This window comes from Carica papaya, chromosome 3 (assembly GCF_054855325.1).
Source record: "Carica papaya isolate Zhongbai chromosome 3, ASM5485532v1, whole genome shotgun sequence".
In the NCBI taxonomy this organism is placed as follows: domain Eukaryota; kingdom Viridiplantae; phylum Streptophyta; class Magnoliopsida; order Brassicales; family Caricaceae; genus Carica; species Carica papaya.
Genome location: NC_142311.1, coordinates 1,301,073 through 1,328,850, shown reverse-complemented (window position 1 = coordinate 1,328,850; position 27,778 = coordinate 1,301,073). Strand labels below are relative to the sequence as shown.

General features: G+C 32.2%; 4 protein-coding genes across 12 annotated transcripts; all 4 read left to right on the top strand.

Annotated features, from left to right (window-relative positions):
* Positions 1 to 5,093: 5,093 nt before the first annotated feature.
* LOC110812396 (sugar transporter ESL1-like) lies at positions 5,094 to 9,066 on the top strand. 3 transcript variants are annotated; one of them, XM_088214926.1, is made up of 18 exons: positions 5,099 to 5,439; positions 5,567 to 5,629; positions 6,112 to 6,201; positions 6,322 to 6,381; positions 6,537 to 6,602; positions 6,709 to 6,774; positions 6,847 to 6,922; positions 7,013 to 7,077; positions 7,216 to 7,311; positions 7,396 to 7,476; positions 7,551 to 7,635; positions 7,728 to 7,771; positions 7,905 to 7,967; positions 8,042 to 8,101; positions 8,218 to 8,271; positions 8,376 to 8,435; positions 8,624 to 8,738; positions 8,847 to 9,066. In XM_088214926.1, exons 1-18 carry the CDS (start codon positions 5,260 to 5,262, stop codon positions 8,969 to 8,971), a joined length of 1,449 nt encoding a protein of 482 aa, XP_088071052.1. In that variant the 5' UTR covers positions 5,099 to 5,259; the 3' UTR covers positions 8,972 to 9,066. The 3 variants fall into 3 exon arrangements, with proteins under 3 accessions (XP_088071053.1, XP_088071054.1, XP_088071052.1); XM_088214927.1 differs by lacking the exon at positions 6,537 to 6,602 and having other exon boundaries at positions 5,094 to 5,439; XM_088214928.1 differs by lacking the exon at positions 8,624 to 8,738 and having other exon boundaries at positions 5,097 to 5,439.
* A 3,983-nt stretch (positions 9,067 to 13,049) lies between these two features.
* Positions 13,050 to 17,047, top strand: LOC110815444 (sugar transporter ESL1-like). The gene is made up of 18 exons (XM_088214925.1): positions 13,050 to 13,488; positions 13,631 to 13,693; positions 13,794 to 13,883; positions 14,014 to 14,073; positions 14,274 to 14,339; positions 14,423 to 14,488; positions 14,595 to 14,670; positions 14,825 to 14,889; positions 14,999 to 15,091; positions 15,475 to 15,558; positions 15,638 to 15,722; positions 15,820 to 15,863; positions 15,996 to 16,058; positions 16,162 to 16,221; positions 16,306 to 16,359; positions 16,467 to 16,526; positions 16,619 to 16,733; positions 16,838 to 17,047. Exons 1-18 carry the CDS (start codon positions 13,303 to 13,305, stop codon positions 16,960 to 16,962), a joined length of 1,455 nt encoding a protein of 484 aa, XP_088071051.1. The 5' UTR covers positions 13,050 to 13,302; the 3' UTR covers positions 16,963 to 17,047.
* Positions 17,048 to 19,920: 2,873 nt separating this feature from the next.
* LOC110815382 (sugar transporter ERD6-like 5) lies at positions 19,921 to 23,791 on the top strand. Of its 7 annotated transcripts, none has more exons than XM_022043171.2 (18): positions 19,926 to 20,364; positions 20,680 to 20,742; positions 20,860 to 20,949; positions 21,039 to 21,098; positions 21,195 to 21,260; positions 21,372 to 21,437; positions 21,513 to 21,588; positions 21,658 to 21,722; positions 21,803 to 21,895; positions 22,069 to 22,149; positions 22,234 to 22,318; positions 22,406 to 22,449; positions 22,530 to 22,592; positions 22,690 to 22,749; positions 22,828 to 22,881; positions 23,146 to 23,205; positions 23,326 to 23,440; positions 23,543 to 23,791. In XM_022043171.2, exons 1-18 carry the CDS (start codon positions 20,188 to 20,190, stop codon positions 23,668 to 23,670), a joined length of 1,446 nt encoding a protein of 481 aa, XP_021898863.2. In that variant the 5' UTR covers positions 19,926 to 20,187; the 3' UTR covers positions 23,671 to 23,791. The 7 variants fall into 7 exon arrangements, with proteins under 7 accessions (XP_021898861.2, XP_088071047.1, XP_021898865.2 ...); XM_022043172.2 differs by having other exon boundaries at positions 19,939 to 20,364; positions 23,558 to 23,791; XM_022043169.2 differs by having other exon boundaries at positions 19,921 to 20,364; positions 22,690 to 22,881.
* A 1,744-nt stretch (positions 23,792 to 25,535) lies between these two features.
* LOC110815287 (FANTASTIC four-like protein (DUF3049)) lies at positions 25,536 to 27,090 on the top strand. The gene has a single exon (XM_022043004.2). It carries the CDS (start codon positions 25,664 to 25,666, stop codon positions 26,654 to 26,656), a length of 993 nt encoding a protein of 330 aa, XP_021898696.1. The 5' UTR covers positions 25,536 to 25,663; the 3' UTR covers positions 26,657 to 27,090.
* The last annotated feature ends 688 nt before the right edge of the window (positions 27,091 to 27,778 follow it).

Sequence of the window (27,778 nt, the reverse complement as noted above, 5' to 3'; positions counted from 1 at the left end):
AGACTTGTGTAAGAAAAAATTCTAGATTCTCTTAATTTTACAGATTTTGACAGATATGTCCATTGTATCAAGAGAAAATAGACAAATATTAAGATATTAAGTGTCAATAGAGTTATGAACGTATTAGAACTCATTCAAACAGATATATGTGGATCGTTCCCTACGGCTTCTTTGAATGGTCAACAATATTTCATAACGTTTAAAAATGATTATTCAATATATAACTACATATATCTCATTTATGAAAAATCTCAGTCCTTAGATGTGTTCAAGAGTTTTAAAACAGAAGTGGAGAACGAATTCAACAAAATGATTGAGGTTATTAGATTTGACCGTGGTGGTAAATACTATGGTAAATCTGGTGAATTAGGTGAACAACATCCAGGACCGTTTGCTCGATTCCTAGGGGAATTGGCCGATATTCCTATTCCCTCAATTACTCTTAACAATGATCAATATTAGATTATTATACCTAACATTGTTCAAAAAGCAACTCCAGACTAAGACAATGTCATAGTATCTTTTGTTTTTATTTAGAAAATTGTTATTGAAGTACAAACTTCACACCTTTAAAAACTTATACCATTAAAAATATCTACTAAAGGGAGGAAAAATACAATTCTAGATGATTATATTGTATATCTCCAAGAACATGTGTTTGACATTAACACAGTGGAAGATGATCCTATTAACTTCCGTTAAACCCTGAAAAGTTCTAACTCTCCTTCCTCATACAGTGGCGGTCGACCGCTTCTTTTCTTTCTTATTTTTCTGCTTCATATATATATATATACGTCCTCAATATACATATATATTTTTTAATTTTTTGCATACATATATCTTTGATATTCATATATATATATATATTTCTAATCCTTATATATATACATATTGTAATGGCCTGTGAACTAGAAAGGAGATAAATTATGAATTTAGTACATAAGCGAAATAAATAGTTAGAGTTTACATTCCTTAAACAATAATTCAGATTACCTAATAGAGTTACGAGAATGACCATTTTAAAATAAATAACAAAAGATTAAAGAAATAAATGGAAAATAAATAACTGGGCATCCTATTCGCAACCCTCTTGCGGATCACGCTTTAAATCCTGGTTTTCTTAATATGAAATAGTTAATAAAAGAATGAGTTACACTAACTCAGTAAGAATATCATACTACTCACCGACACAAAAATGAAGATTGGTAGAAATAATCAAAACAACTAATGGAGCTCTTAATTTAAGCAAATTCGTTTGTCATAAATAAAATCATTTATCGCATACTTATCGTAACGAGATTTCCAAAAATAACCTATAGAATCAATAACATAATACATACCATAATTTTATACACAGTCGGTTGGAACAAAAAACTTCCCTTTTATCAGACTACTGGTATCCACAGGAGTCAATATGGATGTTCTCACTACGCGTGAACTCTTTTTTAACATTTTCAATTAATGGGCTATCCCCATACCCCATTCGGTATGAGTGTCAAAAGATATAATCTTTCAATACCGCATCCGGTATAAGGGTGAAATAGGCCGTCTCCATACCCCGTCCGATATAATCGTCAAATTACCAAACCTTGATACCCCGTCCAGTATGAGACAACGTTCACGGTAGGGTTCCTTATGTACCCGGTCTGTCCGCCATCTCTCAAAATATCCAGTAAGGTTGTCGTTCATCCATCCACTTAATCAAATAATTTTTCATTTACTTTTAGTCTTCAGTTTACTAATTCAACCGTAATGACATAAAACAAGCAATACATGCATAAAAGGAATACAATCGCATCATCATACTAATTATAGTGTATTATCATACATTTGAAAGCTGTAAAATCAGGCAATCGGTTAAATATAGTAAATAATAATAAATAACCGGTTCCAGCTCCATTAGTAGATTGTAATTAATTATGAATATTTTTTAAGTTTCACAAAATATTATATTATTTAAAATTAAATTTTAATTCCATAACAGAGAATAAGGTGAGGGATTCTTACTCAAATTAATGTCCAAAATGTTAACTTTTGACTGCGCCTACTGGCGGTCTCCGAGTTCCTTAAATTTTTTTTTGGGCATTAAAATGCACTTTAAGTACCTACAAATATCCTAAAAATCCAAAATCATTGTTAGGAGCATTTTTTGGCCAATTCTGGAATTCTGGCACGGCGCCTCCGCTGTGCTCTAGCGATGGCACCGCTGCCTGCAGTGGAGGTTTGCCTCGGGTTAGCTATTTTCAACCGTTTTCGGTCGAATTCTGTCGGTTTTATACTAATCCATGTGAGAAAACACGTTAAGGGATCTCAGTTGGCCGAAAAAAGTTAAAAAATCGAAGCTTACCTGCGGCGGGGTTCTCCAGTGCGACGGCTCCTCCGGCTGACCTTCGCGGTTGGGTGTTTTATTGCCAATATATAGAGAAAGGAATGATGATTATAATGGAGAAAAAATTATACGAAACGGGAATCGGAAAGGGCCTCATTAGAGACAAATTTTGTCTTTTCCCACGGTAGTGCTGCCGAACTTTTCCTGCAGTTTCTAACTCATCCGCTGGTTCTTTTGCTCTGATTTGGACATAGGAGTGTTTAAAATTGAATTTCGAGCAAATAAAGAAAATTTTACCTCTTTTGGCGGTCAGAAGTGGCTCCAGCGCGGTGGCGAGCGACTCCCTTCCTAGCGGCTCGCTCTTCTTCTCCGACGGGAGAGTCGACGGCTAAGGTTAGGGTTTGGTGTGAAGAGAGTTATTTATATCCGTCTTCTTTTAATCTAGACCATCCATCAGTTTGATCTGAATCGTCCGATCGCGATTAAATAGAGAGTGAATCTGAACCGTTCATCGCGTTTTGATCTGAGCTGTTCGATCGCGTTTAAATAGGAAGTAGATCTGGATCGTTCATCGCTTTAAACTTAACCGTCTGACCGTGTCTGAGGAGGGAACAGATTCGGACTATCCGTGCGCGTGGGAACAAATTTAGGTCGTGTAATCGCGGCACGCGGATCGCCAGCGTGGCCCCCCTTGCGTGGCACCGCGTCAGCGTGGTTTGCCACACGACGCGCTTCGGTTGTCGGAACGACTGACTGGACGCCTTACGTGGCACAATTTTTTTAAATTATATTTTGAGCCCCCAATTTCTAATTTTTCTTTTAAAAACACCCACATAACCCAAATTTTTACTCATTTTTTCCAAAATTATTTTCAATTTCATCATCCATTTAATTTTCTTCATTTTTACCTTAAATAAAAATTAAAAAACTATATTTATTCATTAATTTTAATTACAATTAAAATTAATTAGGGCATTACACATATATACATATATATATATATATTTGTTTTGCATATATTTCTGCATATATATATATGTGAATTCAGACAAATAAAAATAAAATCCAAAATCTAAAATTTCTAATTCAAAATCTAAAATTACAAAACAAAGTAAAACATTCTTAAAAATCCAATACGATAAATAATTATGATACCAATTGTTGAAATAAAAATTATTTTTAAATCTGTAGATTTGTAAAAATCAAACATATGATCTCGTACTGAATTAATGAGAAGTATAAACAGAAGCGTACCTGAATCTATCGCGGAAGAATTGTTTGCGTCCGGCGATAGGATTTTCTGAATCAACACAATGTCTAAAAATTAGTTTTTTCTTGTGATGGGATTTCAGAAAAAATAAAATGACAACTTTGTTAGTTGGGAACCATAACTATCTTTTATATCGACTAATTTTTGTAATTTTTATCATAAAATGAGAATATTATAAAAATAGTATTTGCACATTACAAACTCGTACTTAAACTCGAGGTATTAAGATCCAATATTGTTTAACAATAGTCGATCACTTTTAATCGAGCACATTAAATTGATAGTGTGATATGCATACCAAAACCCATATTAAGACTACGTGTTATAAAAAATCCAAGGCATAAAGAATAATGGTTTAGGGCAAAGATAGAGTAGATGTGCATGGTTTTTGAGTGAATTCACATGAACACTATTCGTAATTGACATGACTCCACATAGATTAAAATTACATATATCATGATTCATATGTTTTTCCGCTTCTAATAGCGTCATTGGGTAATAACGGAAAGAGGTTTTTATGTAAATATTTTAAAATTCACGATTGATTTAAACAAACAAGAAAAGAGGTTAGGGAAAGATTTAATATTTGTTATGAGTAAAAGGTTAAACTAATTTTTTTTTTTTTTTAATATAAATCAAATGTACACCTAATTTAATAACGTGTCAATAACTATACCACATAATAATTTCTTAATTTAATCATAAATAAATCCCCATCACACATTTACATAGTTTGAATTACGTTCTCTTTTTTTGGTTGTTGTTGTTGCGAGAATTGACGATAAATTCAATTGACTAAATCAATAATTAAAATATAAATTTGAATTTATAACAAAATCAACTATATAATATATATATATAACACACATGATTGAATAGTTTAAAATGTTAAGAGGAATTGATGGGAAACTATATAAGGACACGCATGTTGGTGATTGCAAAACTAGATAATCCTTGTTTGTGGAACGTAGCTTGCAACATCTTCCTAACTAATAATAACGTGCTTCTTCAAAATTCTAATACGGTCAGCCAAACCAAACGTGGCCTTGTTAAATTGCATTGACATTTGACTTTCCTTTGAACCTCATAAATCTACTTCCCATTGGGTATTTATATCATACACACACACACACAAAAAGGTTACAATTACAACCCTATATTGCGTGACATTCAAGATTCGATGATTAAGATTAAGAATTTTTAATTTTTAATTTTAAATTAATTACGTACGAAGAGCTACTTACCCTTTACCAGTTGATTCACAGACTCAGACGTATGTGTGTAGTAATATAAACCTACAAGCAATCCCACTCGGTTGTGTGGTTCTTAACGAGCGATGCATACAAAAAGATTAAAAGTAAAATTTGAAATACGGGATGAGAATTTTTTGGGATTAAAAAACGTAATTAGTGGGTGTGTCTTGTCAACTTATTATATTGATTCTCATGTTAATTTTCCCATAATTATTAATTAAACTATCTCTCTCTCTTATTTAAACCCAAATTTCGCTCTTCATTTTTCTCACAACCCATTTTAAGTAGAACAAAAGAACAGAGGGGAATCTGCTTTGCACAGACTCAACTCAGCTCCTCTTCTTCTTCTTCTTCTTCTTCTTCTTCTTCTTCTTCTTTCATATTGTAAAAATACCCAGAAGGGAATAATGATCGTGGAAGAAGAAGCAGAGAGGATGGAAGCCGGCGATCTCCGAAGGTCTCTGATAAACCAGAGAAAGCCGATTATAGACGACGACATTGTTAGTGACGAAACCTCCAAAGCCACTTTCGCTGTTTACCTCGGCGCCCTCGTCGCCGTCTGCGGCTCCTTCACATTCGGCTGTGCGGTATATGCTCTCTCTCTCTCTCTCTCTCTTTCTATATACATACATGTATATGTATGTACGTAGATACTATACATGTATATGTATATATGAATGTTGACGAAGAAGCTTGTTGGTCGGGTTTTTGAAGATGGGTTACTCGACGGCGGCGGAATCTGGGATCACGGAGGACTTGGGGCTCTCCGTTGCGGCTGTGAGTTTTTTTACTTACCATTCTTCTTCTTCTTCTTCATTTTTCTGTCTGTAACTTTTTTATCTTCAATTTTTGTTTTTTTTTTTAATTTTTTTAGTAATTATTGAAAAGTTACATTATCCCCTGCGTAATACGACGTCACTTTAGATAAGGAATCATCCCCCGGAAAAAGGAAGGAATTTCTTGCTTTACAAATTAATACAAAAGGAAGGGACCCACGAGTAATATAAAATTATTTTTTTTTTTTTTTTTACTTTTACGGAGCTTATTTATATATTAAATAAATAAATTAATTTAAAATTCGTCTTACGTTGTATTTATATAGTATTATACGTACGGATAAAGTCTTTTTTACTCATTTTTTTTTTAATTTTAATTCTTACTTTTTTTTAATAATTATTTCCTTAAATAATTATTTTGGTTCTTTAAATAGAAAGAAGATTAATTAATTAATTAATTACTTTGGTAATTATTTTTAACAGTTTTCGGTTTTTGGGTCAAGCTTGACACTTGGAGGAATGATGGGTGCAGTGTTTAGCGGCAAGATTGCTGATCTGATTGGTCGCAAACATGTTAAGTATTTCCGTTAATTACTTTCTTAATCCACTCGTTAATTAAATAATTAACTTATTTATTAATTTAATCTTTTACTTTAATTGTCAGTTATTAATTTATTATTTTTTGGAAACCAGACATTGTGGTTCACTCAAGCCTTCTCTTCTATTGGCTGGCTCTGCATTTGCTTTTCCAAGGTTCCATTCTTTACCACCTCACTCTCTCTTCGCTACATATATATAATATAATATATATATATATAAATATATGTATGTGTGTATGTATGTTGTAATTAAATTACTTAGCTTAATTCTCATATAATTAAATTAATTAATTATTGTTAATTAAAAAGGATGTATTGTGGCTGGATTTCGGGAGATTCTTCATGGGAATTGGAGTGGGTCTAATTAGCTACGTGGTAATTTATTTATTTATTTATTTTTATTTTTACTCCAATTATATTTTCGTTTTATTTAATTAATTAAATAAAATAATAATTTATATTAATTAATGGTGCCAAACAGGTACCAATTTACATTGCTGAAATAACACCCAAAGATATTCGAGGAGCACTTGTATTTTCCAATCAGGTAATTAATTATATATTCCACTAAATTAATTTATACTTATATAATTATATATTTATTTATTTGTAAATACAGTTGATGCAGAATTGCGGGTTTTCATTTGTATATTTGCTCGGAAACTTGGTTCGATGGCGGACGCTGGCACTGATATGTAATTCCACTTCATAATTAATTAGTTTAATACTCAATTAGAACATTGTTAATTAGCTTTAAAATTTTAATTAGTGTTTTAATTTTTCAGGTGTTATTCCTTGTGGGTTGCAATTTCTTGGCTTATTCCTAATTCAAGAATCTCCGAGATGGCTGGTCAGAGTACATATCACCACATATATATATATATATGAAAAAGTCAAAATATTTATTAAAAAAATCGAATAAATTACAGTTTTTCGTCTAAAATCACTGTCAATTATTATTATTATTTTTATAAAAATAAATATGCAGGCAAAAGCTGGAAAAGAGAAGGAGTTCGAATCTGCTTTACAGAAGCTTGGAGGGAAAAATGCTGCTGATATTTCTCGAGAAGCAGAAGAGATTAGGGTTAATTTTCTTCTAAATATTAATTAACAAAATGATAATTATGTTTATCTTCTTAATTAATATCAATTATCTCTAATCTTGCAGGATATAATCGAAACATTGGAAGATGATTCAGAAACCGGAATCTTATATTTATTTCAAAGGAAATATGCCAGTTCGCTTATCGTAAGATATTCGCATAAATTTTTTTTTATTTAATTTATTTTTTGAAAATATTTTTATTTACTTACATTAATCAGATCGGAGTTGGATTAATGTTGTTACAACAATTATCGGGAAGTTCAGGTGTAACGTATTACGCAAGTAATATATTTGAGAGGGCCGGTGAGTAAATCCAACCTTCTAAATAAGTCTTGTTCGTAGAGTGTTTGAATGCGAAAAAAAAATAAATAGTTTAATTTTTTTTTTTGAAACAGGAGTCTCGGTCTCTGTTGGTACAACAGCATTAGCTGTCCTAATGGTATTTTACCCTCTTAAATCTTAATTAAAAAGGAAGATTATTTACTTAATCTCTCATAATTCTAATTAATTAACACGCAAATTTTGATTTTATGAATTAATTAGAGTTGTACGTGATCTGTGTTTTATTGCAGATACCAAAAGCTTTAATGGGTGTAGTTTTGGTTGACAGAATGGGAAGAAGACCACTTCTTATGGTTAGTGTTAATAATTAACTTTATTATTAATTACACTAATTTAATCTTAATTTAACCATTTAAATTTACTGCAGGTTTCAGCCATTGGAATGTTTTTATGCTCTTTTCTTCTTGGACTCTCATTCTGCCTACAGGTTGGTTGGTATCTATACATGTATGTATACACACACACACACACACACACACACACACATATATATATATAAATATAATTATAACTATACGTATATTTTTCCTATTGGGTTTACAGGGACTGGATATTTCTCCCGACATCGTACCTATTTTAACATTTACCGGTGTACTGGTAATTTTACTTTACCCAGCTCCAAAAAAAGACACAATTATTCACTGTTTAATTTTCTTCTTCCTCTCTTTAACAATTTGCAAATGAAATGATTTTAAAATCAGGGATACATTACAACTTTTGCACTGGGCATGGGAGGATTACCGTGGGTTATAATGTCTGAGGTAAGTAATTATTTAATTTACCAAACTATTAAAAATGTAAAGTTCTTGACAAATTAAAAAATTAATTATACACTATGATTTAATTTTATATGATTGAAATTAACGTACGATGTTTTTGCATATATACACGTTTGTGTGTGTGTGTGTATATATATATATATATATATATATATATATATATATATCAGATATTTCCCATCAATGTGAAAGTGTCAGCTGGGAGTTTGGTGACATTTACCAACTGGTCTATTGGTTGGATTATCACTTACACTTTCAATTTCATGATGGAATGGAGCTCTTCAGGTCATCATCTCACCCACACCCACCTACTTTTACCGTATTTTTATATATATATATATTTACTTTTACCATACGAGGTAAAACTGTAAATTTTTTCGGTGGGTTTTGCAGGAACTTTCTTCTTCTTCTCTGGGATTTGTGCGGTAACAATTCTGTTTGTGTGGATGTTGGTGCCGGAGACCAAAGGAAGAACATTGGAAGAAATACAAGCTTCGTTAACCCATCTTTTGCAATGATCCCATAGATATACACGACAAATTAAAGCAAGCAAATTGTTTATATGTATATAAATATATATATATATATATATTGGTATGTGTATTTTTTTCAATCACGCCCCAATTTTTATTTAATAATTTGTTTTACTTCGTTATAAATTATAATAGAATTATATATGTATTACTTATAAATGTTATAGGATGCAAAGCTTTGTTTATCACTTAATTTAAAATATATATTGAAATAATCTTCAAACAATTGAATTTTTTCTCTTAATTAAGAATCTTGTCATGATCAAATTTTAATTGTAACCAGAATTAGGTCGACTCCACCTCTAATTACATTTTAATTAAGAATCATATCATAAAAAATAAATTTCAAACTCGTTATAGACATCTAAAAACCTACCTAAAATAAAATAATGTTACATTTAAATAATCACACACACACACACACACACACACACATATATATATATGTATATGTTTGATATTCAACGTTGTTGGTTTCGTAGGTAACACTTTTCTTTCGCTATACGTCTTACGTGTGGACTGCTTAATTTGTTGTAAGTCGTAAGTTGAGCTAACTTTGTGAATAAGGTTGTCATTCATTGCTTAAGCTGATTAATCAACTAATTAATTAGTTAATTAAACACTAATGATGATTAAGTTAAGTAATTATTCTATACATACACGCTTCCTTCATTCCAACCTTTATGTTGGAAACAAGACATGTCGTTAACTTTTTAGGGTTCGTCGTGGATGTTTCTCCTTAATTCTTCTTTTGATGTCAAACTTTTGAAAATGTTTTTTTAATTGAATTATTTAAAATTTTAATATTATAAGTCAAATATTTTCAGAAATTTTACGTGTTTGGCGGTGCACAACACATACGTATATGTTTATATAATTTGTTTGTTATTAAGCGAAATTTCTTGCTAATTTGTTGCCAAATCTTTTAAATAATTAAAAAAAAAATTGGGTAGATTAAATTAGTTAATTATGATAATTAATAATAATCATTAAACGGGTTTATTTTTGTTTTTATTAGATTATAATAATGTTTTTCAAATGCAGTTGATAATTGGAATTATCATTTGGACTTTAATTTTTCTTTTATTTGGTCATTATGATATCATAATTATAATATATATATATATATATATATATATATAACATGTATTTATTATTAAATTATTTATTGTAATAAATCGTTAATAATTTTGTTATCCGGCCTGAATGAAGCAGGCCGACCCAACCCACACCGGAACACCAAAACGCACCGTTTCACTGAAGGGTGATCCGGTGCGTTCGGGCTCAGCTGAGCTCGGGGACAGAACAGCCCTATTATGCTCTCCTCTCCGTCGCCGCCGATAAAACAGCAAAATCCTCCAATTTTTTCTCTGTTTCTCGTGTTCTTTCTTGCAGGTAAACACGTGCCCGCTTCATTCAGCCGCTGCAGCGAAGAGATTCCTCTCCGTTCACCCGCTTCCGCGCCTTCCACCGTCACCGAACACCCCCCGCGCATTTTCCTTCACTTTTTATGCTGATCATTTAGATTTTGGACGGCTTAGTCGGTGAATATCATTTTCTTTCAAATTTAGTTTATTGGGTGGGCTCAAATAATTTGGGCTATTCGTTTGATTGTGGGCCCACTGCCTCCACTTTGGGCCCACATACATAACGCAAAGAGTTGGACTCCCAGTAAAATAATTTATTTAGATTTGGATCCAATGTTGTAAAATGACAATTTTAACCTGCAAATATTTTTAACTGCTAGAAAATTTATCACAGGTATATGATGAACCTGGCCGGTAATACGTCTAAGTACAGTCGTCAGTAACATTTTCTCTCTCTCTCTCTCTCTCTCTATATATATATATATATATATATGTACATGTATGTATATTTGTATACATAATTAATTACCAACAAAATATAAGGTACCAAACAGCAGACGAAGAACGTGGGCCAATGTGATTAAAGTACTGCGAGATTATTATTTAATTATTTATAAATCATTTTTTATATACAACTCAACATAGCATGTGACAATTTCTCAAATTTTTAAAAACAGTTTTTAAATATATAATTAAAATTAATTTAAGTGTTCTATACACACACACACACACATATATATATATATGTAATTTCTCAGGTAGGGTACGCTTAAAATAATAATTTAATTATTTTGATCGTTAGTAACTACTAATTATATCATAAATACTTTTAAATATAAAATAGAATTAATTCAACAATGTACATAATAATTATTTAGTTAATCATTATCTAATTAAAATTCGTATAATTTGATTACTAATTCTTTTAAAGGTAATTAATTTATGTATAATTAAGTATTTAACTATAGAGAATAAATAATGTGTTAATATTAGTTATATACACATACATATATATGTATATATGGGGAAATTATTGAGATTCACAATCACGTGTGAGGAAAATCTTGGATGTGAAGCGTGGTTGTTTGTCTGTGGTGGGTGACTGTACTTGAAAGAATATAATTTTTGAAACGTGACATTAAATTTTTACATGCTATATTTAATTATTTGAAGTAATTTTTGATGGGTTTTATCATATAATACATATATATATATATATACAGTGAAAATTGTTATCTTGAAAGACCAGACTTAATTACATTATTCCTCGTATGATTTTCATATAATATACAATATACAGTATAAATGTTTTAAGTATCATAAAAAAAAAGTCACGTTACTTTTTTAAAATTATGAATTTAATTACATATTATTCAATTAATTGACCATAATACGATCGTTAATTAATTAATTAATTAGTGAATCTTAATAAGATATAATCCGTCCAAACATATTCTTCCATGTACATGACATGCTTCTATGTGTCAGTAACAGCGAAGTAGGTTGCAAATTACAATTAATACTAAACATTATATTATTCATGTATTATTTCACATGAAATTCTATACATATATACAATATTTTTATTTTCTTAATCCTATATATATATATATATTAATTAATCCTATATATATGCCAAAAACTTGATGAACCACCGACTCTTTCCAATGGGGATTATAATAATTACTATCTTGCTAAAAAAAAAAAAAAAAGAACGGAGTATTGAGATTAAGCAAGTAATTAAATGCTAAACCTAAAATTAACATATAATTAATTACGAGTTTTTTTTTGTTTGAACTTGAAAATGGTTGGATTAGCTCATACATATCGAATATATTCTCAGAGCAGACTATGAAGTATAATATTATATATATATATATATATAAGTATTCATAAGTCAGAAAAGGACGACTGTTTTAATTTAACTTTAAACCTGCAAATCTGGCAACACCCATGCCCTTTCGCTCAGCAATTGCCCTAACGTGGGAAGGATAACTGTACCATTACAATATGTTTGTCGGCTGTCTTGAAAATATATATTGACATATCGATAATACTATATGTATATGTGTATAAAGAAATACATATATATATATATATATATACAAATATAAAATTATCTTTCAACTACTAATTGCATTGAAAAAAACGTGATTGAAAAAAATCAATGATTGAACTCAGTTAGTGGCAGTAAAACCATCTGGGTTGGTGGGTCCTTACGAATCCAGAATATTATTCACCGAGATTAATTTTTGATTATACAAACATCACTAATCAAATAGATACACACACACACACATATATATATGTGTGTATATATATATATATATATAAACTATAAAATTCAAATGTTACTTGTTTCTGACAGTGTAACCAAAATTGGAAATCAAATCTTTGAAGTCTTGTATATTTTTAAATAAATGATAGAGACATAGTTATTCAAAAGTAAAATGATTAATTACTACGTGGTTAATAGTTAATCTTGATTAATTACTATATGGGTAATAGTTAATCTTGATGAAGCAATAATGATGGACGATAAAAACACGAAGATCACATCGAATCATCATGTTACGAGTTATCATGTAAGAAGACAATGGTGGACACGAGAGTGATATTATAATAATATTCAAAAACATATATTAAAATATAATCAACTTGATGCTGTAATTGGATGCACAAATTCTCTTCTCTAATTTGATAAAGTTCGACCATGTCACTCTCCGACCTTACACCTCCTGCCCTCTCTCTCTCTCTCTCTCTCTCTTTCTATATATATATATCTCTCTGTGTGTGTGTGTGCATTTAAAGCAACATGAAAAGAGTAAAGCAACTTTAATGGAGTGAAATTAAGCAAGGGAACAAGTGTAGGGGTATCTTTTTCAGGATTTTCTTCTTTACTCTCTGTTTCACAAAAGAAGAAACTAAGAGAAGAAGCAGAAGAAGAAGATGGAAGAAAACATGGAAGCTGGACTTCTGAAGAAACCCCTTCTTCTCAATGATCAGACAAAGCCAAGTACTACCGAGAATGTTCATGAGCAGAACGGCAATGGCGGCGGCGACTGTCGTGTCACACCTCTTGTTGTTCTCAGCACCTCCGCTGCTGTCTTTGGCTCCTTCGTCTTTGGCTGCTCTGTAAGTACTTACATACCCAGATATACATCTATATATATATACACGCACACACACACACACACACACATATATGTATGTATGTATGAGAGTGAGAGTAACAGCCAACCCTTCATGTGGGTTACTTATAATTATGTTTTTGCAGGTGGGTTATTCATCAGTTACTCAATCTGCAATCATGGAAGAGTTGGGTCTCTCTGTGGCAGCAGTAAGTCTAATAAACATATATAAACACACGTACGTATGCCGATATGTATATAGAGATACGAATCGGTCGATGAATTAACGTCATGTTTTTGTTTTCACAGTACTCTGTTTTCGGATCAATTATGACATTTGGAGGTATGATAGGTGCAGTAATTAGTGGAAAGATAGCTGACTTACTTGGACGAAGACAGGTTAATTTCTTAAAAAGTTCAAAATTATGTATACATTATATATATATATATATATATATATAAACACCATCGAAATTATAAATACATAATTAATTTCTTCTGTACTAATTTAATCTTTTATTATAAACAGACAATGTGGTTCACCGAAATATTCTGTATTTTTGGGTGGCTCGCAATAGCATTTGCAAAGGTACATATACACAAATATAATATTCCAGAAATTCCCAATTTCTAAAATTTTTTCCAAAGATACAGCATAATAATCTTATGTATTTATTGGACGAACTTATATAACATTGTTTATACAGTTTTATAATATATAATATATATAAATTTGGATTCTAACAATTACTGGGAACATGTTTTCTTTTTTTTCGATTTCTTTTATAGGATGCATGGTGGCTGGATCTAGGAAGATTATCCTTGGGTATTGGAGTTGGCCTCTTTAGTTATGTGGTAATTATATAAAAACAAGTTCAGTACTTGTTTTTGAAATATTAATATATATATATGTATATAATATACTGTTTGGCAAACAGATACCGGTGTATATTGCAGAAATAACACCCAAGACTTGCCGAGGAGGATTTACATTTGCTAATCAGGTACTTAAAAAAATAATTAAGCTTTTGAAAGATAATCTAATAGTTAATTATAATTCCATACATGAAGATAATCTCTTAATTTTACACACACATAAATATTGTACAGCTGATGATGAATTGTGGGATTTCACTCGTGTATATTCTGGGCAATATCATTCTCTGGCGCACCCTAGCCCTACTATGTACTTTCTTTTTCTTCTCTATATATATATATATATATAGATATGAGCACATACATATATATATGAATAACTTTAAATCTAAGAACATAGAATTCAGAGCTAGTGAACTGAGAATACTCTTTGTTAATTAGTGGTTGATTATGTGTTTGATCAGGTGTTGTGCCATGTTTCCTGCAAGTCATTTGTTTGTTTTTTATTCCAGAGTCTCCTAGATGGTTGGTAAGTTCATTTCAATGAATTAGATATATATATATATATATACATATATATATATATATTGACACGATATGTATTTGTAAGTGACAAGTGGTTAATAAATTATTTGCAGGCCAAACATGGCCGAGAGAAAGAGTTCAAGGCTGCTTTGCAGCGGCTTAGAGGAAAGAATGCTGATATTTCTGAAGAAGCATTTGCTATCAAAGTAATTTTTCTCAACTTCTAACTTTCTCTTTAGGTTCTGTTTGGGAGAACGGAAAAAAAAAAAAAAAAACAAAAAAAGAAGAAGAGGAATTTAGTAGTCAAGACAAAATATAATTAGTTGGTTATTATTCAAAAGTAAAACATGATTAGTGATTTTTTAGTTAAAATATTCGTATTTTACTTAAACGTCACAAATTTAAAATCTACTTAAAATATAGAATTTATTATTTTGACGGAAGATAAGAATCATCAAATTGGATTAGGTCTCAGTAAACCTGTTACGTTTGCGGACGAAATGAACGTTATGTAGCGGATAGGTTTCTAGACTCGAATTTAACGACCATTGCAATTTTTAATTTGTTATTGTTTTCTCTTTGTTTGAAGGAAACTGCGGAAACCCTAGAGATAAATCAGTCGAAATTTGGATTTTTCGAGTTGTTCGAGAGGAGATACGCTCTCTCACTTGTTGTAAGTAATGTAATGGTAAATTAGATTTGACTTAATCTCTCTTTTCTCTAATTTTCTTTTGATCTTTGTATTGGTGTAGGTTGGAGTTGGACTTATGTTTCTGCAACAATTATCAGGCTGCTCTGGAATTTCATATTACTCTGGCATCATCTTAACCAAAGCTGGTAATTTAATTAATCTAAACTGCCACTGTAATTAAACCTAATTAACTTAACTTAATCATAGAAATAATCATCATTAATTTTAACGTTTCCTTAACAGGGTTTTCAAGTAGCATTGGAACAACAGCATTAGCCATCATCCTGGTACTGAATCACCCTTAATTTTTTTTTTTTTTTTTTTTCTGGGTTTAATCCGGTATTATTTCAATTAGTAATTATTTAAATTAAATTTCTTGATTAGCTATCTAATTAATTACAAAATTTTTTATTTTGCAGATACCAAAAGCTTTAATGGGTTTAATTATTGTGGATAAAATGGGAAGAAGACCGCTTCTGATGGTAAAAAATATTTACAATATTGTAAAATCACGAATATTTCATATATTAAAATTAAATATATATATATATATATTATTAACTTAAACTTCATACATAATTTCAGATTTCTGCAGCATTAATGTGCTTGTGTTCCCTCCTAGTTGGGTTCTCATTTTGGATGCAGGTATGCAATATATATATATATATATATACATATTTGGAAGTACTCTTTAATTATTTAATGAATATTTTTTCCCACTATGAACAGGGGCTCCACTACATGAAAGAGCTGACTCCTATTTTAGCATTCATTGGCTTAGTGGTATTTAATCCATTAATTAATTAACTAATTATAATTAAGTAGCGAAATTAATTAACATAATTTGTTTTTGGGTTAATGATTAGTCTTTTATTTATTGTAACGTACAGGGTTATATTACAGCTAATGCAATAGGCATGGGAGGGTTACCGTGGGTTATAATGTCGGAGGTAATTTAATTTAATTTAATTAAAGTTATAAGTTGATTTTGAGTTAATTAATTAATTAGAAATTAATTACGACATTAATTAATCTGTTTCAGATATTTCCGATGAACGTGAAAGCTTCAGCTGGGAGCCTGGTGACCTTAGCCAATTGGTCCACCGGTTGGCTTGTTACCTATACGTTTAATTTTATGTTACAATGGAGCCCTATAGGTATTTATATATACATATATATGTATTAGTTAAAAATTAATAATTTAATTCATGGGTTATAAAATTGGATTAAGCTAATTGTAGAAATTTAAAAAAATTTGCAGGAACATTTTATACTTTTGCTGGAATATCAGGTGCAACCATTGTGTTCATATGGACACTTGTACCAGAGACAAAAGGACGAACTCTAGAAGAAATACATGCATCTTTTTCAAATATTGTTCGATGATAATACTAAATTATGTATACTAATTACTGCGAATTCAAATATAGTGATTGTATATATAATATAATTCTCATTTTTATGTTTGAAACTCGGTATTATCTAAAGAGTTCTTACAATTCTAAGCTGCTTCATTCTTTTATGGCGGTCAAGAACGAAATAGTTATATAACTAGCGAGAGTATAATTCATGATTTACTTAATTCAGAGTCGGAGATTCATATTTTTGTACTCACACGGAATTAGAATTTTAATTATAGTGTATGCGTAATAATAAATTTTGATTTGCGAATTATTAAAATTTTTAAGATTTATATAGTTTATATTATATTATATTATTTTATAAAATGATTACGTTGAGACAAAATGAATTTTTATTTTAAATTTTACTTTGAATGATTTTCCGTAATGATTCCAAAACTTGAAAGTAATTAAATTATAAATTAAGTGCAGAAGTAAAATAATAGCGTTAGAGTTTATATTTTCTTACACAATAATTCATGATACCCAATAGAGTTATATGAATGATCATTCTAAAATAATAACTAATAATTAAAAAAATAAATAAAAAGAAAATAAACTAAACATTTTACTTGCAATCCTCTTGTGAATCGAGTTTTGGATTTTGGTTCTCTTGATCTGAAATAGTTAATGAAAGAGTGAACTACACAAATCCAGTAAGAATAGTATGCTATTCACCGATACAGAAATGAAAGTTGATAAAAATAATAAAAGAGATTTCAATTTAAGTAAATTCGTTTTTGATGAATAAAATTATTTACTGCATACTTACCATAGTGAGATTTGTAAAACCGACATATAAAGGCAATAACATAAATAATACTATAATATCATATTCAATCAGTCGTAACAATAATTTTCTTTTTTATCAACCTACTGGTATCCATGAAGGTTCATAGGAATGTCCCTGCAATACGTAAACATTCATTCAACCTTTTCAAGTAACGGACCGTCTCCATACCCCATTCGGTATGAGCACTAAAAGATATAATCTCTCAATACCTCGTCAAGTATGAGGGTGAAATGGGTTATCCCCATACTCCGTCTGGTATGAGTGACAAAATACAAATTCTCGATATCCCGTCCAGTATAAGGCAACGTTCACGGTAGGGTTCTCTATGTACTTGTTCCGTCTACCATCTCCTAGGATATCCAGTAAGGGTATCATTTATCCATTCACTTAATCAAATAATTTTATATTTATCTTTAATTTTCAATTTCTCAATTAACTGTAAATAACGTAAAACAAACAATACATATATCAAGGAAATACAATTGAATTATCATATCAATCATAGTGTATTATCATGCATTCGAAACTGTAAAATCAATCAATCAGTTAAACATGACAAACAGTAATAAATAATCGGTTCCGATTCCATTAATAACCTTTAATTATCAATATTTCCAAATTATGCAAAATACCATATTATTTATAATTAAATTTTAATTCCATAACATGGAATAAGGTGATGGATTCTTACCCGAATTGGTGTTTGAACGCTAAACTTTTAACAGTACCTACTGGCAGTCCCCTCCGGGTTTTTTAAATTTTCATTCCGAGATTAAAACACGCTTCAAGTACTTAGAAATACCCCAAAAACTAAAAATCGGTGTTAGAAACTATTTTCGGCCAGTTTGGGGATTCTGGCAATTTTTGCAATTTTCTGCAGTAGTCCCCATCGGAAATACACACATTGTTGCAGCAATAATGTGTGTATACAAGCTCCAAGGCGGTTTTTTAATTTTTGCGGTGGCGTTGCGGGGCTTTGCCTGTGATTTTTGGCTAATCAGCGAGTCCTTTTACTCCGATTTGATTATAAAGGTATTTAAAATTGAATTCCGAGCAAAGAAAAAAATTTCACGGGGTTTTGTCTGCGATTTTTGGCTAATCAGTTAGTTCTTTTACTCCGATTTAACCATAAAGATATTTAAAATTGAATTCCGAGCAAATGAGAAATTTTTTACCTCTTTTGGCGGTCGAAAGTGGCTTCGGCGCGACGGCGAGTGGCGGCGGCTTCCTTCCTAGCAGTTGGGTCTTCTTCTCCGGCGGGGGGGGGGGGGGGGGGAGGTCTGGTGGGTAGGGATAGGGTTTAGTGTGAAGAATCTATTTATATCCATATCCATTTAATTTAGATCGTCTATCGCATTTGATATGTATCGTCCAATCGCGTTTGGGGAGGAAACGTATCTGGGCAGTCCATGCGTGCGGGAGCGAATTTAGGCCGTTTGATTGCGGGCGCGCGGATCGCTTGCTTGGCCTCCCACGTGGCGCCGTGACAGTGTCCGTTGCCACGCAGCTCGTTTTGGTTCGTCGGAGTTGCTGACCGGACATTTTACGTGACACAACTTTCTTAATTTGTATTTTCACTTCCAGTTTTTTATTTTTCTTTCAAAAATACTCACAGAACTCAAATTTTTACCAATTTTTTTTAAAATTATTTTAAATTTCATCATCCATTAAATTTTTTTCATTTTTATATTAAATTAAAATTAAAAAAATTATATTTTTAAATTAATTTAAATTATATAAAAATTAATTTGAGTATTATAATACATATTGACTTGCATATATGATCATTACTTCATATCTACATACTCTCATACATATACATATATACATATGTTATAAATGTATATGTTTATGTATATGTATTCCTTGCAGGAAGCTGCATTTACAGTTCAACAACTCTGCATAACCTTTGAATTTTGCAATCATGGAAGAATAGTTGGGTCCATCTGTGGCCGCAGTAAGTACATACGTATACATATATACATGTATACACACATCCCCCTATATGTATTATTCCTATCTAACTTTTAGCAAATGGATTGCTGGAGGTAACCTCGGGGGGCGGTTGGGAAATCTGATTCATTTCACCTATAAATGAAAATTTTCTTGAAAAACTAAGAATTTTAGTTTATGAAAGTATACACATTAAACATATTATTTAACTATGTAATTAAGAAAATAACGTTATTAGATTATTATTTTCACTTATACGAATAATCCAAAAAGAAAAATAAAGAAGAAAGTTGAAGAGGCAAAATCTCCACGTGAAACCAACTCATGAAATTTCTTGCTCTGTTTCCACTATCTTCCTCGGCTCTCTGTAACTTAATTTCTGCTCGTGACTCCCAAAATATTCTACTATTTCTCGGTTAATCCTCACTTAAGCGTTTAATTTTGATCTTGGTTTTCAAGAAAAAGATGAGCCAAGATGTTATAGAAGAAGGGGAGTTATCAAATTCCCTGCTCCTCAAACGACAACCCAGAGAAGATGAACAGACTACAAAAACTCCTGCTTCATCTTCTTCATCACCCACATCTGTGCTTCTCCTCAGCACCCTTGTTGCTGTCTGTGGCTCATACGTTTTCGGATCTGCTGTAAACTACTTTTTCATCTTTTACTTCTGAAAAAATAGTAATGCTCTCTGTTTAAACCTTGTTTAACCCTAAAATTTAGATGCTAACTTTATGATATATCTAACTTCGTCTTTTCCTGTATATTCATATATTCAGCTAATAGACTCTTTATCCCTTAAACAGTTAGGGATTTATTGTAGAAAAAGGTTAAGTAATTACAAAGATTTTGAGAAAATCTCGGAGTGAGTAGAAAAACTTGTAAGGAATTTAGTTGATATGAACTGTGCACATCACATCAGATTGTAAGTAATTTTCTGTGTTTTAACTGTTTTGAAGGTGGGATATTCATCACCCGTCCAGTCTGGAATCATGAGCGAATTGAGTCTTTCTGTTGCAGAAGTATACATAATACTATTTCCTTTTAGTTCTCTGTTTTAATTTTCATTTTTGTCCTGTTCTAGACAGGATTTTTCACATAATTTGCTTTCTTTTTTCAACTTGTTGATTCTGTTGCAGTACTCACTTTTCGGTTCGATATTAACCATAGGAGCAATGGTAGGTGCAATAATGAGTGGCAGAATAGCAGATCATATTGGTCGAAAAGCTGTGAGTTTCTGGTTGATTTATGTTAACTTTCTTTAGCAAGTTACAAGTCTTTGATTATCATTAACTAAGATTTCTGTTTTATAAAACAGACAATGGGTCTCTCAGATATATTCTGCCTTATAGGCTGGATTGCAATAGCATTCTCAAAGGTGAAACTCATTGATGCCTACTTTTCGAATTCGGGATCCTTCTCTTTTTCGGAAAAGATTTGATGATATGTTAAAAGATCTGCTTGTTGCTGGAAGGTTTCTTGGTTGCTTGATGTTGGAAGACTGTTAGTAGGATATGGGATGGGTCTACTTTCTTATGTGGTAATTGTTCATTTCATATTTGATTAGTCACAAATTCATTTAAATCATCAAATAATTGATTGTAGCGCTAATACCATATGAAGTAATTAACTGTTATATGAAATGTTACAGGTGCCTGTATATATAGCTGAGATTACACCCAAGGATCTTCGAGGAGGATTCACGACAGTTCATCAAGTAAAATCAGAACATCATGATCGAGCATATAAGACTCGTGGACCTATACTTACAAATTAAACTTCTCTTTTGCAGTTGATGATTTGTTGTGGTGTCTCATTAACATATCTCATGGGAGCTTTTCTGAATTGGCGGATTTTGGCATTAATTGGTAATTTGTGTAAACGATCTTGCTGTTTCAATGTGTTTTGACAAGGTTGGCTCTAACTCTGTGTGTTAGGAATTCTTCCATGTCTTGTACAGCTGCTAGGATTGTTCCTCATCCCAGAGTCTCCTAGATATCTGGTGAGGGATTTTCTCATGAAAGAAAAATATGTTAGATGCACGATGGTATATCTGAGATGTTGCAAATGGTTAATTTGTAGGCGAAGATCGGAAAAGGGAAAGACTGTGAAAGTGCCTTACTTCGCCTTAGAGGAGAAAATTCTGATATTTCTGATGAAGCTACTGAGATTAGAGTAAATTCAAATTCTGCTTCTTACATAATTAATTTACTTTTGTATTGTTTATACCAAAAAAACTGAGTATCGAACTTTTAAATTTCTAGAAGTTTAAACTAATAGAAGAAAACTCAGTGTATTCTTACTTCATCGGGGAGAAATTAACTTCAACGAATTATTTTGTCTTGTAGGATTATACGGAAATGCTTAAAAGGACATCTGAAGCTGGAATTTTTGAATTGTTCCGGTGGAACTATACTCATTTGCTAGTGGTTAGCTTCTTAAGACCTTTTATGGCCTTATTTTCCATGTTTTAAAACTCTTTAATTATGATTAAAGATTCAAAATCTTGTAAGGTTGGAGTTGGTCTAATGGTACTTCAACAATTTGGAGGTGTTAATGCCATTGCATTTTACGCTAGTGCCATCTTTATCTCGGCCGGTAAATGAGAGCCTTGCCTTCTCTCCTTTACCCTTGTCTCCTAAGAAATATGGAAGGAAAACCGATAAATTGCTTGGCTTATGGCAGGATTTTCTGGAAGTATTGGCATGATTGCAATGGTTATTGTTCAGGTTTGTCACTTCCTAACTTCAAATTTCTTTTGAGGTTCTACAAGATGATTTCTCGTGACATTTTTGATCGTCTTCCAAAGATTCCTATGACTGCATTGGGAGCACTTTTGATGGATAAATCCGGGAGACGACCTCTTCTCCTGGTATCTAAAAGAATCAAGCTTCTCAGTCTGTTTTAACTTAAGTGATCTAAGTTGAATTGGAAGTAAAAGAGTTGTCTAATTAAAATCACGTCCGCAGATTTCTGCAGCCGGAACATGCTTCGGATGCCTTCTCGTGGCTCTCTCGTTCCTCTTGCAGGTTCTAGCTAGTACAGAATCTGCTCATCTGTTGAATCATGATCTTATGTTCTTGACGATTGCTTTCTATCACGTACAGGATTTAAGACACTGGAAGGAGGTGACTCCCTTCTCGGCACTTGCTGGTGTCCTGGTAACTATGCCATTTGAAAGTGTATATATATAACATTATCGATCATTACTTAACTAGCTAGATAGTTGGTATTTTTCTCTTTTTATAAGGTATCGTAAGTTTGAATAGTTCTATATTTTGTTGTCTCTTTTAGTTCACATATCCCCTGCATCTTGTTTATTTTCATCATTTGAAGTAGTTGGCTTCAATATAATATGCATATATATATCTATATATATATATATATATATTTCTGATGAGGTTATATGACCATTCAATTTGTAGATTTACACTGGATCTTTTTCACTAGGCATGGGAGGAATTCCTTGGGTTATAATGTCAGAGGTGGGTGGAAATTTGTTCAGCGTTTATTATTCCAAACCCACACACACATACATATATACATATATATATATATGAGAACTGGAGGAATGAAGGGCTGATTTTAATTTGTTTGAGTTTCAGATATTTCCAATCAACATGAAAGGATCAGCTGGAAGTCTGGTGACACTGGTTAGCTGGCTGGGTTCTTGGATCGTCTCCTATGCTTTTAACTTTCTCATGAAGTGGAACTCATCTGGTATATTACTACTTACATCCGAATTTTTGTATCACTTTCGTGCATGCCTAGCTTGTATATACATGTGTGTGTGTGTATATATTACTGATAGATAATATGTAGTGGGTATTTTGACAGGTACATTTTTTATATTTTCGAGCATATGTGGATTAACTGTTGCGTTTGTTTGGAAGCTTGTACCAGAAACCAAGGGGAGAACACTTGAAGAAATACAAAGCATCCATGGCTAATCCTTCTATAGAATGCGTCTTATTTATTCTGTTAAGAAAATATTCTGAAATTATTTTATATAATAACTGGCATACACTTCGTATAATTCCAGTAGCTGATAACCACGAGTTTTGTTCCTTTCGCCATGTGCACAAACCTTCAACTTACACGTCTCCATTTTTCCAACAAGATAAGATCTGGATGGTCATCTTTCAAACTTGGCCATACATATATACATACACTATACAAATATATACACACACACACACGCACACGCACACGCACATATACAGACACAGGAATATCAATCTGTTCACCATTGATGTGGTGGTTGCACTAACAAGTTTGAGCACATCCCCGCGGAAGATTCGTCTTGATGATCATGATTGTTCTGCAGCCTCCTCCACTATATATATATATATATATATATATATATATGTATGTATGTATGTATATTAGTAGCAGTGGTATATATTCCAGAGAAATTTCAGTGATGAAAATCCCTCTCCTTATCTTTGTTCTTTTCTTTTTTTTATTATCTTTTTCTTTTCTACTTTCTGGTGATGGAAAATCAAATCGCTACACAATTTTTTTGGACCGTATAAAAAGAAAGTGTCAAAATCAATCTAAATCGAAATATATACTTACATCTAATTACGTAAGTACACAAGTTTTTTAAATAATTATTTATATACATACACCCACTATTTCTTTTCAAAAATAAAGTTAAAGTTATATACATATACATATATATATATATATATAGTAACCAATGGCGATTGGGTAATTGAATTTAAGATTTTCAGAGAAATCTAAGTGGTTATAATGACCCATCAATCGCACATCTGCATGCAATAACAACACGTTCTAATTTTGGAATGGTAAATGTAATAATCGACGTACCATATATCATATATATATATATATATATATATATATATTCCTTTCTTTCAATTACTACGTGCACCGACATGGTTCACACAAATTTCCTCTCATATATAATTCCATAATTACGTACATATAGATTAACGCTTCTTCTTCTTCAAAATAAAAGAGATAATGATACATAAGTTCAGACCCACACACACATATATATATATATATCTATATAGATAATGTTCCCCTTCACATATATATATATATATATACATGTATGTATTAATATAAAGTGGTGGTAATGGAGATGGAAGATATTTTTTGAGGGGGCACGGACCAAAAGTTGTGTTATAAATCTATGGTTGCAGCGGACAACAAACGTTGTCACGATTTTATCCGTGTGAATTATGAGAAACTGCTAGACTTTCTTCCTTACTAGCAAACTGAACGTATATACACACGCACGTGTGTACATATTATATACATACACACACGTGCGTTCATATTTATACATAAAGAAAATCCTGACTTGTCTACATATAGAGATCAGATCACAAATATCAATACACTCTTATCTTGCTAAGTTGGAATGAGATGTAAAGGAGCTTCAATTTTTTTTTCCTTTCCTTAAATTTTAAATATTCTCACATAATTATAATCCTATATATATATATATATATATAAATTATTGGGTATTTCCCTAAAAATATATATAAACGAGCTGGAGGACTATATATATATATATGTGTGTGTCTGATATATCTTAAATTTTATTTTTCTAAAATTAACGAGTATTAATTTTGTAGATAATTAAATTAAGGGAAGCAATTAATTAACGATAATCAGGATTAGGTGGAAATTAAATCAAATGTGAAGAAAAGTGTGAGGCGCCATTCTCACGTGGGACCCGCTATATCATTCCAGCTCACCTCCCGCGTTGGCACTCTCTTCACCATACCACCTCCCTATCTTTTTCCTGCGGGTATTATTAATACCCTCATCCTTCTTCTCTTTTCATTATCTCTCCAAGAAAATTTAATGAACTCAAATTAATTTTCTTTCGAATTTCCAATTTTTTTTTTCCAACTATATCAGTCTCTGTTCACTTTTCCCTTTTTAGTTTTTTCTGAAAACGTGATGATGAGTTTCTGCAAAAAGAGTGTTCATTCTTTTTTGGGTCTCACGGCCGCCACCGCGAAACCTGCCGATTATGATTATGGCGGTGAACCGCCATGCAAATGCGGGCTGGGTATAATCACTGCGCCTTCTTCTTCTGATGCTTACCGTGGTCCTAACATCATTGAATCGTCTCTCATCAAGATTCCCATGCCGGCGGAAAAACGACTAGAATCGACGGAACCGCCAACTGCGCCGTTTCCGGCGGTGGAGAGCTTGCTTTCGAGGAAGGACCTGGGTGATTTCGGGTTCATTGATGAGGTAGGGGGCGGGGTGGATGGACTGATGTCATGCACGGAGAGCTTAGGGTTCGAGAGTTACGACGAGAGGAGAGTTGACGAAGACTGCCGGATCGATATTATGGCGGCGGGGGCGGCGAGTTCTTCTTCTTCTTTGAGTTCGAGTAGGAGGAAGCAATGGAGGGAAGATAGGCAGAGGAGCAAAAGAGAGCCTAAGAAGTTTCCTCCTCCGTTGTCTTCCTTGAATGATAACGGACAGCCCAACTTCTTTCTCCGGCCGGTGAGGAAGGACGGCAGGCTGGAGTTGACTGAGGTCAGGATCCACAGGCCGGAGATCCTCCGTGCCTCCCGACAAGATGGACGGTTGAGATTGCACCTTATCACCGACGAAGAACAAGGCCAAGAAGATGTCGACGTCTCAGAAGAAGAAGAAATTTATGAGGAAGCTGAACAAGAATTAATGGGATTCGAAAGGCAGGAAGAAGAAGAAGAGGATGAAGATGAAGAAGAACTCGTCGAAGAAGAAGAAGAAGAAGAAGAATGGAGGTTAGGGTCGGCGGCGGTGAGTAGTGGGAGTGGAGATGGGATGAGAATCAGGTGCCATGATGTAGCGGTGGTGAATCATCATCACGATCATCATCATCATCATTATCAGCATGATGGTCACCACCATAACTTGCATGTGTGGAGCCAGCATTGCGTGACGACTAGGTGATGATGATATAGCGTATATACTTTATATATGGTTCACGTGGGGGATAGAAGAAACCAGACAGCTTACACGGAAGCTAGCTGTTTTCATGGCTGGGTCTGCTCTGCTCTGCAAGTCTGTGTGTGTTTTTGTGGGAAGTGTGTTGTATAGATAGTGTGTTGAAGTTGTGCAGAGAGTCAGAGTTGAGGTGTCAAGAAAAGTTGGAGGATGATAATGGTGGAATCTTTAGGAAATGGACAGCAAACAGCTGGGATGAAGAAAGAACAGTTGGTTGCTTTTTCCATTTTTAGAAGTCACAAGTGGATCAGAGTTTTCTTTTCCTTTTTTTTTTTGCTTTACTCTCTTCATTTTTTGATCTTAATTGTTTAAGTACTGTTTGTTGTCTCTCTGTTATATATTTGAAGTATCAAAATATTCAATCTATCCACAGTTAATTACTTCATGTTAATCACACACACACACACATATATATATATATAAATATGGGAGATTGAGTATATATGATCAAAATGAAATGGTAATTGAGAATGTACAGTCGATTGATTTATGCACATAGTCAAAGGTTTTGACCCAATTATTGATATGACTTGTGCAATACATGGATGACGTTATAGTTGAAATAAGCCTCACTTCATTTGACCAGTTTAGAAAAAGGTCCGGAGAGGGACTTTGAGTGAAACGGCAGCCAGACAGGTGTGACAAAAGTAAAAAAACAAACACCCTTCGACACCAGGAGTAGAACCTGAGACGGCGTAGTCCATTAAAATTTTATGTTATAAATAATTTTATATGTTGAGAAATAATAATATATATGTATGTATATATATAATTCAAGGTATGTAGAAATAGTCGGAATTTGAAGTCTATCTTATACAAACCCACACGCACACACGTACATATATATATACACACACACACACATTTGTATTCACTCACGCATGTCTAATAATTATCAAACTGAGAATGTGAACTATTGAATTATCAAATATTCCCTTAATTACCGGTTAATTACGTTACTTAATTACATAACTTAAACACTTATCAATTGCTAATCTTAAAAGATTTCCCGGTAGAATTAGTATTTTTGTATATTAATATGAAAACGTACATTACAATTAATATTAT

Bases quoted from the DNA above. Each gene is read 5' to 3' on its own strand.
- LOC110812396 (XM_088214926.1), top strand. From the start codon at position 5,260: ATGATCGTGGAAGAAGAAGCAGAGAGGATGGAAGCCGGCGATCTCCGA. The intron at 7,078-7,215 runs GTCAGAGTACAT...ATAAATATGCAG, and splicing joins AAGAATCTCCGAGATGGCTG to GCAAAAGCTGGAAAAGAGAA. The intron at 7,968-8,041 runs GTTAGTGTTAAT...AATTTACTGCAG, and splicing joins GAAGAAGACCACTTCTTATG to GTTTCAGCCATTGGAATGTT.
- LOC110815444 (XM_088214925.1), top strand. From the start codon at position 13,303: ATGGAAGAAAACATGGAAGCTGGACTTCTGAAGAAACCCCTTCTTCTC. The intron at 14,074-14,273 runs GTACATATACAC...TTTCTTTTATAG, and splicing joins TCGCAATAGCATTTGCAAAG to GATGCATGGTGGCTGGATCT. The intron at 16,734-16,837 runs GTATTTATATAT...AAAAATTTGCAG, and splicing joins GTTACAATGGAGCCCTATAG to GAACATTTTATACTTTTGCT.
- LOC110815382 (XM_022043169.2), top strand. From the start codon at position 20,188: ATGAGCCAAGATGTTATAGAAGAAGGGGAGTTATCAAATTCCCTGCTC. The intron at 21,723-21,802 runs GTGAGGGATTTT...GTTAATTTGTAG, and splicing joins CAGAGTCTCCTAGATATCTG to GCGAAGATCGGAAAAGGGAA. The intron at 23,441-23,542 runs GTATATTACTAC...GATAATATGTAG, and splicing joins CATGAAGTGGAACTCATCTG to TGGGTATTTTGACAGGTACA.
- LOC110815287 (XM_022043004.2), top strand. From the start codon at position 25,664: ATGATGAGTTTCTGCAAAAAGAGTGTTCATTCTTTTTTGGGTCTCACG.